This window comes from Anser anser (assembly GCF_964211835.1).
Source record: "Anser anser genome assembly, chromosome: 2".
Taxonomy (NCBI): Eukaryota; Metazoa; Chordata; class Aves; order Anseriformes; family Anatidae; genus Anser; species Anser anser.
The window spans coordinates 98794936-98810647 of NC_139721.1; the positions used below are offsets into that span (position 1 = coordinate 98794936).

At 42.1% G+C, this 15712-nt stretch overlaps 1 protein-coding gene across 3 annotated transcripts in view; it reads left to right on the forward strand.

The window, feature by feature from the left end:
• LOC310893328 (uncharacterized protein) overlaps positions 1-15712 on the forward strand; it is a 93235-nt gene that overhangs the window by 11263 nt on the left and 66260 nt on the right. For 2 of the 3 annotated variants that reach the window (XM_083822098.1, XM_083822097.1), the window contains exon 1: positions 8695-8942. In XM_083822098.1, the coding sequence (XP_083678224.1) occupies positions 8747-8942 (196 nt within the window). In that variant the 5' untranslated portion in view covers positions 8695-8746. Of the gene's footprint in view, positions 1-2; positions 8943-15712 lie in introns of those variants that run through there. The other variant, XR_014578907.1, reaches the window with a different exon arrangement.

Consider the following 15712-nt stretch of genomic DNA (forward strand, 5'->3'; position numbering starts at 1 on the left):
AGGCATCAGGGTCCTGGAAGTCCATGTTCTGTCTCACTATTGTTGATATCCAGAAATCTTTTCGTCCTGTGTCCTGTTTGTTTGGAAACCCTTCCAGGTCACCTTTTTTTAGATGTCAGCATACAGTCGGATTGTACCTTGCTGAAAATTCCCAAATCATGGTGTTAGCGTAGCAACCACATAACCACCAAGTGATTATATGAAGGTGCTTTATTCAGCGCTGGAAGCCGGGGCAGGTGCCCAAATCTGGCTTCAAGTCCCGTTACTTCCCAGCCATTATTTATACATACAATATTGCGTCAGGTATACATATTCATTACAGGTTGCAACATCAGCCTCGCTTTTCATTCTAATTAGCTCCCCTCCCCTTTGCACATGCGTGGCGCACTCTGGTGGTCGTCCAGGTGGTCGTCCAGATGAAGTAAGGAGTCTTCCTCTCCGCTGAACTCTTTCACCTTTCTCACTCGACGCATGCTCCCTCCGCTCCTTGGTTCTGCTTCAACTCATTTCATCATCTCCAGGCCCTTATCCAAGGTCAGGTTATACCTGTTCCCTCCCAGGGTTCCCCTTCAACGATTCCTTTAAATGTTCAATGTACTCCCTAGGTTTCCAGTATACATAGATTACTTGATAATGTAAGTACATTTAATAATATTTAATTATACCGTATGATCCATCACCTGAGAAACATTAATAGAACATCCATTCGATTCTCCCCAACACTAACATTTCCCCCCTTTGAAAATACTTCACTCATACCAAGAGCAAGTATTTTCATTACTATTAAAACATAATTATATACATCCTGTTTACCGGTAACATGCATATTCGGGTTCGGTTCAGGAGACTCATAAGGTTTTCCATACATGATTTCATAGGGACTTACTGACATCCCACTTCTTGGCTTTATTCTAATTCTTAGCAAAGCTATCGGTAAGGCCTGTGGCCACTGTATCTTAGCCTCCTGACAGATTTTGCTTAATTGTCCTTTTAAGGTTTGGTTCATCCTCTCTACTTGACCACTAGATTGAGGCCTCCATGGGGTATGTAAGTTCCAGGTAATTCCTAGTAACCTACTAACCTCCTTAACCACATTGGCAATGAAATGTGGTCCCCTGTCTGAAGAAATACCCAATGGTACACCAAATCTAGGGACTATTTCCCGTAGTAACCATTTTACCGTTTCTTTAGCTTGGTTGGTTCGACAGGGAAGGGCCTCTGGCCATCCTGAAAAAGTATCAACCCCTACCAATAGGTATTTATAACCTCTTGCTTTAGGCAGTTCTACGAAGTCTATTTGCCAGTAATCTCCAGGCTCTATTCCAGCTCTAGTTCTCCCCATCTCAGCATGTTTCCTTGCTACCGGGTTATTCTTTAAGCAAAGCTCACATTTTGACATTACTGACTTTGCCATTGTTAACATGTGTACCGAGATGACACCTCGTTTCAAATAGGTCACCATTGCTCCTGCACCCCAGTGACATTCATTATGTTTTATTTGTAAGATTTCTCGCATTATTATAGGAGGCACTATGAGTTGTCCTGTCGCAGTCACATACCATCCGTCAGGATTCTTCCGGGCCTTCATCAAATTTGCAAGTCTCTCATCTTCTGCTGAATACTTTGGGTTTTTAGGTAATTTGAAACAAGAGAGGCCTACCTTCGATGGAATTAGAGCCATTACTTTCCGTACTTCACGCGCGACCTTCCGGGCCGTCAAATCTGCCAATCTGTTACCTTCTGCAATCTCTGACATCCCTCCTTGATGAGCTTTACAATGCATTATGGCCACCTGTTGGGGTTTCTGTACAGCTGTTATTAATTTCAATATTTCTTCCTGATATTTTATATTAGTCCCTTATGAGGATAGCATTCCCCTTTCTTTCCATAATGCCCCATGTACGTGGACTACCCCGAATGCATATTTTGAATCTGTCCAAATATTCACATTCTTACCCTCGCTTAGTTCCAGGGCCCGCGTCAGGGCGACTATTTCTGCTCGTTGGGCTGAAGTCCCCGGAGGTAGGGAATTTGCCTCAATCACTACCTTTGATGTAGTTACCGCGTATCCTGCAAAACGAGTCCCATTTTCCACGAAGCTGCTTCCATCCGTGAAAAGTTCTCAATCTGGTCTCTCCAGAGGCTGATCTTTTAAGTCTGTTCTGCTGGCATAGGTATGTTCGATGATCTCCACGCAATCATGACTGAGGTCTCCTTCCTCCGCAGTTGTTCCTAGAAACACTGCTGGGTTCAATAGGTTAGTAGTTCTTAAGATTCATTCGGCTGGGCGATAGCCAATGGCCCCCCTTTTGCCTGTATTAAAAGGACTGTGGCTGCCACGGCCCTTAAACACGAGGGCCATCCGGCGCTTACCGCATCCAATTGTTTAGAAAAATACCCCACAGGTCTTTTCCAGCTCCCAAGTCGCTGGGTCAGTACTCCTAATGCCAATCGTTGTCTCTCATGCACAAACAGCTGAAAGTCCTTTGATAAGTCCGGCAAGCCCAAGGCAGGCGCCTTCATCAGGGCTTCTTTTAATTTCTTAAAGGCCTCTTGTTGTGGCTTTCCCCAGGTAAATGTACAGGCCTTTTGGGTTTCATAGGGGGGCTTTGCTATGAGTCCATAGTCCATTACCCACAGTCTACACCACCCGGCCATACCTAAGAAAGCCCGTAGTTCGTGCAGATTTCGCGGCTCGGGGATTTCACAAATAGCTTGTATTCGGTTAACTCCCAATTTTCTTTGTCCTTGAGAAATTTCACATCCCAAATAAATTACTGTTGTGCACGCGATTTGTGCCTTTTGTTTAGAAACCTTGTACCCATTTAGTCCCAATTGATTCAAAATATCAATAGTTACCTGAATACATTCTGACTCTCCTTCGGTAGCTATTAATATATCGTCCGCATATTGCAGCAGCAAGTATCGGTCCTTTGGTACCTGAATCTGTTCTTGGTTAATCCAGTCTTCTATTTCTTTAGCTAGTTGACTGCCGAAGAGGGTCGGGCTATTCTTGAATCCTTGAGGCAACCTTGTCCAGGTTAGTTGCATCTTTCGTCCGTTCCATGGATTTTCCCATTCAAAAGCAAAAAGCTTTCTACTTTCCTTGTCAATGGGTATGCAGAAGAAGGCGTCTTTTAAATCAATTACCGTAAACCACTTATATTTCTCTTTTACAGATGTTAACAATGTATAAGGATTAGCCACCACTGGGTGTATATCTTTTGTTATTTCGTTTATTGCCCTAAGGTCCTGCACTAGCCTGTATTCCCCATTAGGTTTCTTTACTGGGAAAATTGGGGTATTATATTCAGATTTGCATTCCTCCAGAATGTGGTAGCTAAGAAATTTATCTATAATCTTTACTATCCCTAGCCTAGCTTCTAGCTTCAACGGGTACTGTTTAATCCGTACCGGTCGGGCCCCTTCCTTAAGTTCAATTTTTACTGGCTGGGCTACTTTTGATTTTCCAGGCACGTCCGTTTCCCAAATTGCAGGCATTACTGCATTTTCTACCTCTTTTGGGATATGAGGAACAGCCTTCTCTTTAATCATTAATATTTGTCCCACTTTTGATTCCGGGATTCTCATAATCAATTCTCCATCTTCAAACATTATAGTTTAGTTAGCAAATCCCGTCCCAAAAGAGGAATAGGGCATTCTGGTACATATAAAAATTCATGCGTAATTTCTTTACCTCCAAACTGTAAATCAAGGGGTTGTAAGAACGGCCGTATTTCCTCCTTCCCGGTGGCACCTACAATAGTAGTTTTCCTTTCCCCTATCTTACCACTTAATCTATTGAGTACTGAATATGTGGCCCCTGTATCAATTAAAAATTTTACTTCCTTATTTCCTATTTGAATTTTTTTTACCAAAGGCTCTTTAGTTTCTTTCAATCTCTCTAAAAGGGCGGAAGGTGATTCCGCTTTTTCTTGCCTGACATTATACAATTTTGACCAATTTATGGTCCGGGGCATGGCATTCTGTACCCCGATTTGTACCCAATCTTGATATCTCTTCAGCCTCCTTATTCCATCCCCTGTGTTATAATCCCATTGGGGATCCTCGGTGGGGAAGTTTTGATCTAGATTTCCAAGCACTAATCCATTACGTATATCTTCTCGGGCTCTCTCTCTGGCTGCCCGTAATACCATGTCCTTTTCTGTTGAATCCATCAAAGTATCCAGGATCACCTGGAGATCATCCCAATCAGGATTTTGGGTTTTAATTATCATTTTCATTATCCTAGCTACTTTATCTGGGTTTTCCCTGTAGGTGCCGGCTGCTTGCTTCCATATCATTAAATCCCCAGCTGAAAAAGGCACCTTGACATATACCGGTCCTTCTGTCCCCACTCCTTGCCTGAGGGGAGCGATTATTTTCCCTCCCTGTTCATTTATAGTTTCTCCTGCCCTTCGCTGTTGCCGGGTCCTATGTGACACGGGGAGACTAAAATCGGGGATTCTCCATCACTACTGCTATCTTCCTTTTCTCTTTTCCCTCCCTGTCCTGGCTCTTCCGGCGGAGCCAACGGTGCAACTTCCAGATCAATATTTCCATTATTATATTATTATATTATATTATTATATTATTATATACATTATTATATTATTATATTATATTATTTCCCATAATACTTATTATTCTCTATTGCCTGATGCTGTATACAGCGTCCCTCCTTAGTACATGCACAACAACGTTCCTCAGTTTAAACTTCAAGCACCATTATTCCACAAGCATGCTGCCATTCAGGCTTTCGGCGCAAATAAAAGAATAATTCCACATACGGCAGTTCATCATATTTTCCTTCCCACTTACAAAATAGCATTAATTGTAAAATTGTATTATATTGCAATGTTCCATTCTCAGGCCAAGTTTCTTGGTCCTCTAGTTTATACTGTGGCCACCAAATATTACAATAATCAATCAGCTTTCCTTTCCGCATTTCTTGACCAAAACCTCCCTCTTTCCAGTGTGCTAGCAAACACCCCAGCGGGGATGTCCGCGGGATAGGTACATCTTTTCCCAAAATTTCTTTAATCTTTTTCATTTTGAGCTTATAATACGGACCCAAAAGCTGCCGGAGCAGCAACACACTCTCCCGGAAGCTGCCGAAGCAGCAACACACTCTCCCGAAAGCTGCTGGAGCAACAACACACTCTCCCGAAAGCTACCGGAGCAACAACACACTTTCCCGAAAGCTGCAGCAACACACTCTCCCGAAAGCTGCAGCAACACACTCTCCCGAAAGCTGCTGGAGCAACAACACACTCTCCCGAAAGCTGCAGCAACACACTCTCCCGAAAGCTGCTGGAGCAACAACACACTCTCTCGAAAGCTGCCGGAGCAGCAACACACTCTCTCGAAAGCTGCCGGAGCAGCAACAGCACACTTTCCCGAAAGCTACCGGGGCAACAACACACTTTCCCGAAAGCTGCAGCAACACACTCTCCCGAAAGCTGCTGGAGCAACAACACACTCTCCCGAAAGCTGCAGCAACACACTCTCCCGAAAGCTACCGGAGCAGCAACAGCACACTTTCCCGAAAGCTACCGGGGCAACAACACACTTTCCCGAAAGCTGCAGCAACACACTCTCCCGAAAGCTGCTGGAGCAACAACACACTCTCCCGAAAGCTGCAGCAACACACTCTCCCGAAAGCTACCGGAGCAGCAACAGCACACTTTCCCGAAAGCTACCGGGGCAACAACACACTTTCCCGAAAGCTGCAGCAACACACTCTCCCGAAAGCTGCTGGAGCAACAACACACTCTCCCGAAGGCTGCAGCAACACACTCTCCCGAAAGCTGCAGCAACACACTCTCCCGAAAGCTGCCGGAGCAGCAACAGCACACTTTCCAGAAGCTGCCGGAGCAGCAGTGTGCTTTCCCAAAAGCTGCCGGAGCAGCAGCGTGCTTTTCGCTAAAAAGCTGCCGGAGCAGCAGCAGCACGCTTTCTACATACCAATAATACCTGGTGCTGACCCTTCAGCACAAACCAATACAGTTACCAATGCCGAACCTGCAGAGCTTTCGCTCTGTCTAACGGACGGCGCCTAGGCTTACCCCGGGAGCTCCCTGCCCAACCGAGCGTGGCTTTCGCCGCGTCTGACCGGCAGGCTTTCCCAACCAAATCGGTACCGAATACCCAAAGTTGAAAGCACCTTTGCTTACCACTCCAGTGGTACGTCGTGAGCAGCGGAGGTCGGTCGTGGTCGACTGCTCCCCGAGAATCCCTCGGTGCCGGCTGGAGCGAAACCGAGACACGATCCGCCTCAGCAGTGCCCACGCTGTCCCATCTGGGTCGCCAAAATGTTAGCGTAGCAACCACATAACCACCAAGTGATTATATGAAGGTGCTTTATTCAGCGCTGGAAGCCGGGGCAGGTGCCCAAATCTGGCTTCAAGTCCCGTTACTTCCCAGCCATTATTTATACATACAATATTGCGTCAGGTATACATATTCATTACAGGTTGCAACATCAGCCTCGCTTTTCATTCTAATTAGCTCCCCTCCCCTTTGCACATGCGTGGCGCACTCTGGTGGTCGTCCAGGTGGTCGTCCAGATGAAGTAAGGAGTCTTCCTCTCCGCTGAACTCTTTCACCTTTCTCACTCGACGCATGCTCCCTCCGCTCCTTGGTTCTGCTTCAACTCATTTCATCATCTCCAGGCCCTTATCCAAGGTCAGGTTATACCTGTTCCCTCCCAGGGTTCCCCTTCAACGATTCCTTTAAATGTTCAATGTACTCCCTAGGTTTCCAGTATACATAGATTACTTGATAATGTAAGTACATTTAATAATATTTAATTATACCGTATGATCCATCACCTGAGAAACATTAATAGAACATCCATTCGATTCTCCCCAACACTAACAATGGGGAATTAAAAAGTAATAAATCAAAGATCTGGTGGAAACTGTGCCTCACTTCCATTTTGTCTCTTTGGATTTTTTTTCATATCTTGAATGTGTCTTAATTGTATAGGTATCTTTAAATGGTCAGTAGAATGGCCATTTGGAAAGACAAAAAACTATATTTGAGGCTGTATCACTTTTCTTTACATCCTTCTGATTGTTCAGATACTTTGTTTTCTGTGACTCAAGGCCTCAGGTTTATCATCATAGCATTTCCCACACTTTGCTTCATAAAAGAACCCCATGGCCTGTAATTAATGAGAGATGCTATAATTGTAACAACTTTGCTCATGAAACTGCTCTATTTTTACTTGGCTCTTGACATTCAGACTTGTTAACACGCTGACGTGTATTTTACACCATTTTACTAACTTAGCATCTTAACCATGCAGGCTAAATAGCATGTGCATTTCCCTAGCTTGGATGAATGCTGTTTAGGGGAAAAAAATCTTAATTGTCTTTCAGGTTTTCTTTGTTATTAGGTTACTGGGGCTTTTTTCAGTCAGTTTGACTGGAAGTTTAAATATATTGCTCTTTTGGCATCGCTGTTGCTGGCACTCCGTGGCAGCAACAAGGCTGATTCTTCACCCCAGTTTCCCAGGTGAGCACAGCGGTGCCTCCCTCATAGAGGTGAGAGTGACCCTGCAAAGACAGAACCATGCCATGATTCCAGAGCTGAAAGATCCCAAACCAGTGATTTCTCTCATTCCTGGCTCAAAGTTACAGGATTTGAAAAGCACTAGTACAAAAGGGCAACGGTTTTCATGTCTTTCAGCAATGAATTGTAGCTCTTGAAAAGTAATCAAAACTCAGAGCTGGGTGTTACGGTAATTGTCTGATGACTAATGAAGGACAAATGCCTCGATAATTAGGATAATTAAAGACTGAAAGGCTCTGGGTTAGATTTTAGAAACATCATTCATTCCTGTGCTTTTTTTCCTTCTGTTTGCTTACTCAATTTATCTTTTAATGGTTTATTTTAACCTCTGTTTTGCCATTTTACCTATAGTTTTTATATAACATAAACATGCACAGCAATTTTCTTCAACAGTTTATGGTAAGTTGTCTCTTCCTCTTGTATGCTTGACTGTTTGCTGTGTAGGCTTATCAGCTTTCAAAAACTGAAATTTTATGTTTTTACATATTAATTTTGGTATCTTCCAATTTTTCGTGATCAGATAAACTGGACAGTCTTTTCTCTCGGGGTGGCTGGAAAAAAAAGAGATTGTGTTTGAAATTGTAGCTGAGACAGCCACGTTATCAGCTGACTTGGAATGAAGATAATACCTGTATTTGGAGTTTTGTCATCTCATTTTTTTAAAAAAGGAAGTGTGATGGAGCTTTGTAAGCAAAGACTGCAGCAGCAGCCGCCCGGAGAAAATGAGATTGTTTCCTGATCAGCTATTTCAGAGACATTTTTTTGTTCTCAAAATTTTAAGAGATCTGTCTAAAGATATTAGGGTCACATAAACATAAACTTCTTCAGCATATTGCTTCAGTTTTAAGTGAGTGTAGTGGGTTTACATGGCAAGGTTTTGGTAGCAGGGGCCATAGGGGTGGCTTCTGTGAGAAGAACCTAGAAGCTGCCCCATGTTTGGTAAGGGCCCCACTGCTGACCAGAGCCGAGCCAATAAGCGACGTTGTTTTGCGCCTCTGTGAGAGCATATTTAAGACAGGGGAAAAAAAAACAAAAACGCTGTGCCACACAGCAGCTGGGAGAGTGAGAGGAGTGAGGAACAGCCTTGCAGGTGCCAAGGTCAGTGAAGGAGGGGGAGAGGTGCTCCGGGCGCCGGAGCAGAAGTCCCCTGCAGTCTGTGGTGAGGACCATGGTGAAGCAGGCTGTCCCCCTGCAGCCCATGGAGTACCACAGTGGAGCAGGGTTCCACCCTGCAGCCCGTGGAGGAGACCACGGTGGAGCAGGTGGACCTGCACTGACGGAGGCTGCGGCCTGTGGAAGACCCCTGCTGGAGCAGATTCCGGGCCGGACCTGTAGCCCGTGGAGAGGAGACCACGCAGGAGGAGGTGACCTGGCAGGAGCTGCTGCCCGTGGGGGATCCAGGTTGGAGCAGTTTGCTCCTGAGGGATGGACCTCGTGGTATGGACCCGTATCTGGAGCAGTTCTTGAAGAGCTGCTGCTTGTGGGAAGCCCACACCGGATCAGTTCACCAAGGACTGCATCCCGTGGGAGGGACCCCACAGCACAGGGGATGAGAGTGACCGAGAAGGAGTGGCAGAGAAGCTGCGCTATAGACTGACCATAACCCCCATTCCCCCGTTCCCCTGCGCCGCTCAGGGGGAGGAGGTGGAAGAGGGTGGATGGGGGGGAAGGTGCTTTTGGTTTCTTTCTTTTGTTTCTCACTTTTCTAGCTTGTTAGTAATTAGCAATAAATCTTACTATCTCCCTATGCTGTGCTAACACTGAAACATAGACAGTCATGGGTATGTTCTTAACATGGTTATTTTTTTTAAAAAACAGCCTGTAATTTTTCCTGTTCTAAAAGCATGTCCTGAACCCTGTTAAACTGAGCATCTTTTCGAGATGTCATTACAAACTATTCAATCAGCTTGAAGTGTTTTCAGCAGAACTTTGGTGTAAGCCATAGTTTTACAAAACACAGGAAGAATGCAAAATATTCATTAATAACTGTTTTCCATTGCTTCATCTGGTAGTGATTTATATGCAAAAGTCTCTGTTCATGGCATGCTTTTCTAATTCTTTTTCCATTTGGAGAGGGGAGAATAGTTTAAATGCTGATGCAGTTAGAAGGTGTTTAAAATGACCATACAAATCAGTACTGTTAGGAGTTTTAGTTTTGTGTCGGTTTTGTTTCATTTTGCTTCATTTGCTTCAATTAGGACACCCACTAGAGGGAGTAGTGATAATGTTTTAAGGCTGAAGAAGCTGAACAAATAGTGCTAGTAGTATTTGGGTGGGTCTGGGGCACTGGCCCTGGGTTCCTGCCTCTCTTGAATGCCCTATTCCCCGCTAAGCGATGAGCCAAGTATTCCACAAGACGTGCCTCGCAGTGCTCTGGAAACACTCTGGATAAATAGTTTTGAAGAAAGGCTGGTGCTTCCTTTCTAACTTGCATAACAGCATTGTTGAAAGACTACTGAAGAGCATTTTAAATGATAAAATGAACCTCAGCAGCTTTTTTTTCTTCGTGGATAAAATTAATATGCAATCATATTGTCCTTCTGATCATCAGAAGCAATATTTTAAGCTGAACTTTGCATTTAAAATTATGTTGGCTGTTTTATTTATTTATTTTCTCCAGGAGTAAAAGAATTTGTAGTTGGGAGGAATAAAATATATTTAAGGAAAAATATTTATTTTCTTTTGAACTGAATTTTCTATCATACAGCTAGATGTTACTATGCTGTAGATAAAAGAAAAGCTGGGAAGCTTAAAAAGATTTTGTAGACTGATGAAGGGACATAGGTGTTACAATGCTCGAGTATTTATGATGGTTACCTGTGCATCCAGCCCTGTGTTAAAACTGATGGTCCATTGTGGGGTACCTACACTCGATTAGAAATGACCAAACAGGAGCTGTAACATCTAGGGCACTGAATAGGAAACACTTAGCAGAGGCAGTGCTGGTGGGACAGCATGTAAGTAGCTGTCACAATGCTTCTCTCTATTTTTTATTTTTTTTTTGTCAAAAGCCTCATTAGTGAACGTCTTTGAGAAAAGTTGTTTTTACATACCAAATTTTATTTCACTCCTCCACTTCCTTCCACTCCCTCCATCTTTTGGTAGTTGTGTGAAGTACGAACATTATGTACCCACATCAATTGGAGTATTTTCTGCTCTGTTTTTCTCTTTTTTATAATTCCTCCCCTCTGAAATATGATTTTATTTGTATATTGCTGAGCTTGAGTAATAGCGATAAATGATTTTGCAGGACAGATGTTTATACCTCTTTTGGCTTTTCTTCTACAGCTAGCAGACAGGGGGAACTGTAAGTAGTGATTTACTAATGTGGAACAATCTCTTTAACCTGTTTAAATCATTACTTTAGCATCTTGTCTTCTGATAGCCTTCAAAAGGAGATAGGCACTTCAAAGAGGCTGGTCATTTCAAAGCATGCACGAGAATATTATGTATAAACATGTAGCTGACTTTTTTTTTTTTTTGAAAAAGATAGAAATGGTTATTTGTTTTAGTAGCTGGTTGATTTTCTTACACAGGAAATGATCAAATCTTCAAAAGCCTTCAGTTCAAACTTAAACGAGCTGCTAAAAGTTTGAATAGTTACCTCAGTTCTTCTTGTCCTTTCTCCTATTTCATCTGTCCCATTCTTCATTGCCATCTTCTAATTTAGTGCTTTGCAGAGAATCCTGTTTTGTAACCTGTTCAAAAGCCAAAATACTCCCTTTTTTTTTTTCCTACACTTTTGTAATGGATAAATATGGACTAGTCAGATGGCCTGCACAGCATTGCAGCGTCATATAAAAGCCCATATTGGGAGGGACCTCTGCAGATTGTGTGGCCCAAGCTTTTGTTGAAAGCAGGGCCTTAAATCACATTATCCAAGGCCCTATAAATTCTTGATACTTCCATCAATGGATATCCCATAGGACAACCTATTCAAAAAAAAATTTTTTTTCTAATGGTACAGTATTTTTCCTTGTCTGTGTTGACTTTCTTCTGAAGCCATTTGCACCCATTGCTCCTTTTCTGTCTCCTTGCCTCCTTGTGAAGGGAGTTCCCGCATCTCCACTGTAATTATGTTTTAGATACTGCAAAACTCTGGTGAGATCCCCTTTAGCCTTGACTTTTTTAGGCTAAAAAAAAAAAATAATAAAAATCCAGTTCTTTTCATCTTTCTTCATCTGTAAAGTTCTCCAAACCTCTCTGCTTGCCCTCCGAGTGGGTCCTCTCCAGTTTTTTCAGTGTCTCCCTCAAACTGGGGAGACCAGAGGTAGACCCAGTATTACAGGTGTGGCCTAATGAGTGCTAAATGACTGGCATAATCACAGCCCCTGCTCTGCTGGCTTTGCTCTTGTGAGCACTTGCCAGCACTTAGGCATAGTTATAATTTGAAGACATGGGGGAAAAAAAAAATCACCGACAGGAATTGATTATGCACCTGGAACAGTCCTGGTAAGTGAAAACTGAATTTAAAAAAAGGATCTCATAACTGAACATATGCTTTTGCAACCAAATCTAAATTTTGACACAAAAAGTGAGGTGTTCTAGAATTAAATGGCATAATTGTGTTAAAACGGAAGTGTTACTTTTGGCACAGCTCTTAAAGGGGAACAAAAGAAATTGAATTTATATCACCAAGCCTGCTTTTGTCAGTAACTGTTCCCTTACTGTAAATTCAGTCTGGGTTGAAGGGCCTGTAATGTGTGTCAGCTCTGTATTTTGTCAGAATTACTGTATCTGTTTTTTGTGGGGGGAGTAAATCTGGTGTGTCCTCGTTACAGGCCTTGTCAAGCTGAATGAATGGTACATGTACCAAAAATATAGGCTGCTGTTAAAGTATGGCATCTTGAAATATCTACCATTTAAATTGCAGCTAGATAGCCTAGCTATTCTCAAATTTCTTTTAGTCTGGCTGATGCGTGTAGGCAGCAAGCAGGCTGTGGTATGGCCAGATGGCATCTGACTCCCTAGTTTGTTATCAGTAGAAGAAGACTGTAACTTTGTTAGATGAAAGAAACTGAAAGAGTTATTCTGTATTTGGAGCACTAAACCAAGATTAAATACAGTACAACCATGCCATAATTATTGAACTAATGGTGCAGTAAAATCTCTCTGAGATCTGTCTGTTGAGTCTTTGGTGTGGGAGAAGAGGGAGTTCCTAGTAGGTCAGAATTTTCATACTGAATGAAAATCACTAATATATAGTAATTGTTCTGCAGCCATCTGTGCATAAACTATATATTTTTTTAAATGAATTTATTTGCTGTGGAACTAGTCATGCACAAAAACACTCCCTGTCATCTATTTTCAGAACAAAACCATGAGACTTATCAAATGCTTAACACTGATGCTTTGTGCTTAAGCTAAAAATTCCTGTTGTTGCTTTCTTCTTTCCCAGCAGATTTATTTGCTGCTTTCCACTTCTCCTTCTGGAAGAAGGGTTAAAAGGATTTTGGTTTCTCTAAGAGGCTTGCTGTTTTAACAATATAGCTTATTAGTCATGGTCTCCTTGAAGTTCAAAATGCTTTTGAATAAGAATAGAGTTGAAGCTGGTATAAGATGAAAAACTCTTGCTAAACGTAAGCATTTTGGTGAGGAAAAAGTGCGGTCTGAATTACTGAATGTATTAGTGAATGCTCAAATAGTGTAGCAGCTTGCAAAATTTTCTTCATTCATCCTCACAGGCACAAAAGTGACCACTCTTTTATCCTCCCCCAGATTTTTCTCCAGCCCTTCCTAATTCTTCTTTGCATTGACTGGATCTTTGTGAAGACTTTTTAAAACCATCTTGCCTGAGCAGGAGACAGACCTGTGCCGCAGAGTCACTGTGGCATCTCTGCTTGGGGATGTGTACACGTTTGTCTTTCCCATAAAAATGCAGCATCTTTAACACTGCAATTTCTTTCTAGAAGGACCTCAGAGGCCTGCTTCTCATCTCATGCAAGATAATACATTTGAAATAAATCTTTTAAGGACACTGGTACCAATCTGTTATGCCATGGGACTCCAGTTTTGAGTTTATAGAATACAACAGTATTCTGCTAAATACTGACTGGCATTTATAATCTGTCTTAATTCAAGAATAAACCATTTTTAAAAACAGCAAAATGTCTCACAGACAGTAGTGAAATGCATAAGCTGCACTCTGTGTGGTAGTGATGCAGGGGTTGCATGTAGCACAGTCCTTCATGAGCAAAGTATCTATACAGCTAAGGCTTGATTATGCAAAAAGAAAGTCTCTGAGAGGGTGTGTTCACTTATAGACAGTAGTGGATATGGACTGCAGTATGTACTGTGTACAGCCACCTATCTTCCACACATGCTAGGCCTTTATTTCCTTTTGCCTACAACACTACTTTAAATAATGCTAACAAAGCGCAAAAGTGAAATTTCCCAGAGAGGCACTAAAAAATCTAAATTGTCAAATTGACAACATCTAGAATTCTTAGATTACTGTTGCTTCATACTGGAAGAAGAAACCCCAAAGTTAATCAGTAGAAGTTGAGCTTTGACAGTCATTCAGTGAGAATATGCTTAGTTCTGTACAGCCTCTTCAGTCAGAGAATCACATTCTCAATCAGTTCCCATGTGGGAAGAAAAAAGAAATAATATCACAGGCTCTGGAGCACTCCGGACCATTCCCGAAGCTGATTTAACTTCAGGAGGACTTTTCAAACTGTTTTTGGATGACCTTCCTCTGCCTAAACAGGCTGAACTGATTTGGTGAATGGTTGGATGAGCCAGTGGATATACAGTTGTATAGATCAGCTCAGACAATATTCAGTAACTTTCTGATCAACTGCCAAGGCCAAATCTCAGGCTTAAGACTCCAGATTTGTGTTGCTTTTGAATAACATTTCTTGTCTGACGTTTCGGCTCTAAGAAGATAATGATAAGAAAAGGTGTGCTGAAGGAGCACATTTCTCAAGCACTTATTCATGCTGCTTTTCAAGCAGTTTCAGGGTGACTTCTTTTGTTTCTGGTGGAGGACAAGGGCGATGGTCTGTGCTATAAGTCTTATACAGAACTGCAGCTTTCAGAAGAGGCTGGTGACTATCATTCCCTGAGCAACACTGGGAAAGGTATTGTTGCACAAGGAGAGAAGAAAGTAATCTTTAATCTCTCAGCCATGATACAAAGTTCACAAAGAAGAATGGATTTTCTACCAGAAAGACTTCAGTGATCATGCATTTATATTCTCAATTTCCTAATCTCAAGAGGTTAAGTAATTACAGTGTTATTTCTATGAGTAAAGAAAAAAACTCAATTAGATTTAAAACCAATGAGATGAGTATTAGGGGTACTACAGTTACTCTTTACCAGCTGATTCTCTTGCACTGAATAACAATATATAACACAGGGAAGGAATGCAGTTTTCTTCTTCTTAATTTACTGTCAATAGTTCAGTCCCAGCTGCTTAGTAGAAAAACATTTACCAGAGTAAAGGAAGTGCTTTACAAATTGGATGTATATATGACCAGGTCTAGATGTTTATTACTTTTTTGTTGGTGATGGGTGTTTGTCTTTTTTTTATTTTTCCTTCTATGGAGAGTAATAGAAAAACTGTATAAATAGCCATGTTTAAAGGGGAAAAGTTGCTGGGTTTTTATGTGTACAAAGAGAATTTTAATATGTGATTTTGCAGCCCACCTGTACTGTTTCGTGCTCCAAGACTTGATGTCTCCATGTAATTTCAAAAGCCGAACACAAACACTTATCTTTTTCCTAACACAAAGTTTATGCATGTGCAACTTAAATGGTTTTGGTGGTTACTCTTGACACACATGGGTGTGAATCAGGGGATGGTTAATATAATTGTTTTTGCGCAGGGGTTTCTGTGTGCTAATAGTATAAATATTTGTATGCAAATAGAGAGGAGCAAGCAGAAACAGACTGTCTGGCTTTTAGCATTGCACTTGGAAAGGGGTTTGTCCATAGCACCAGCATGTCTGGCTCTGGCTTACTGCTTGTGAATACTTGGGATACAATTAGGACTGATAGCATAAGCACAATTGAATTTTTCTGCACAGCACTGCCCCCGGCTCATACGTTTAGTTTATGATTGATAACTTGGCTGCAAAAACAAATTCAGTTATCTAGGAGGAGTTTGCTGGCTGTACTTGTGGCTGGATCA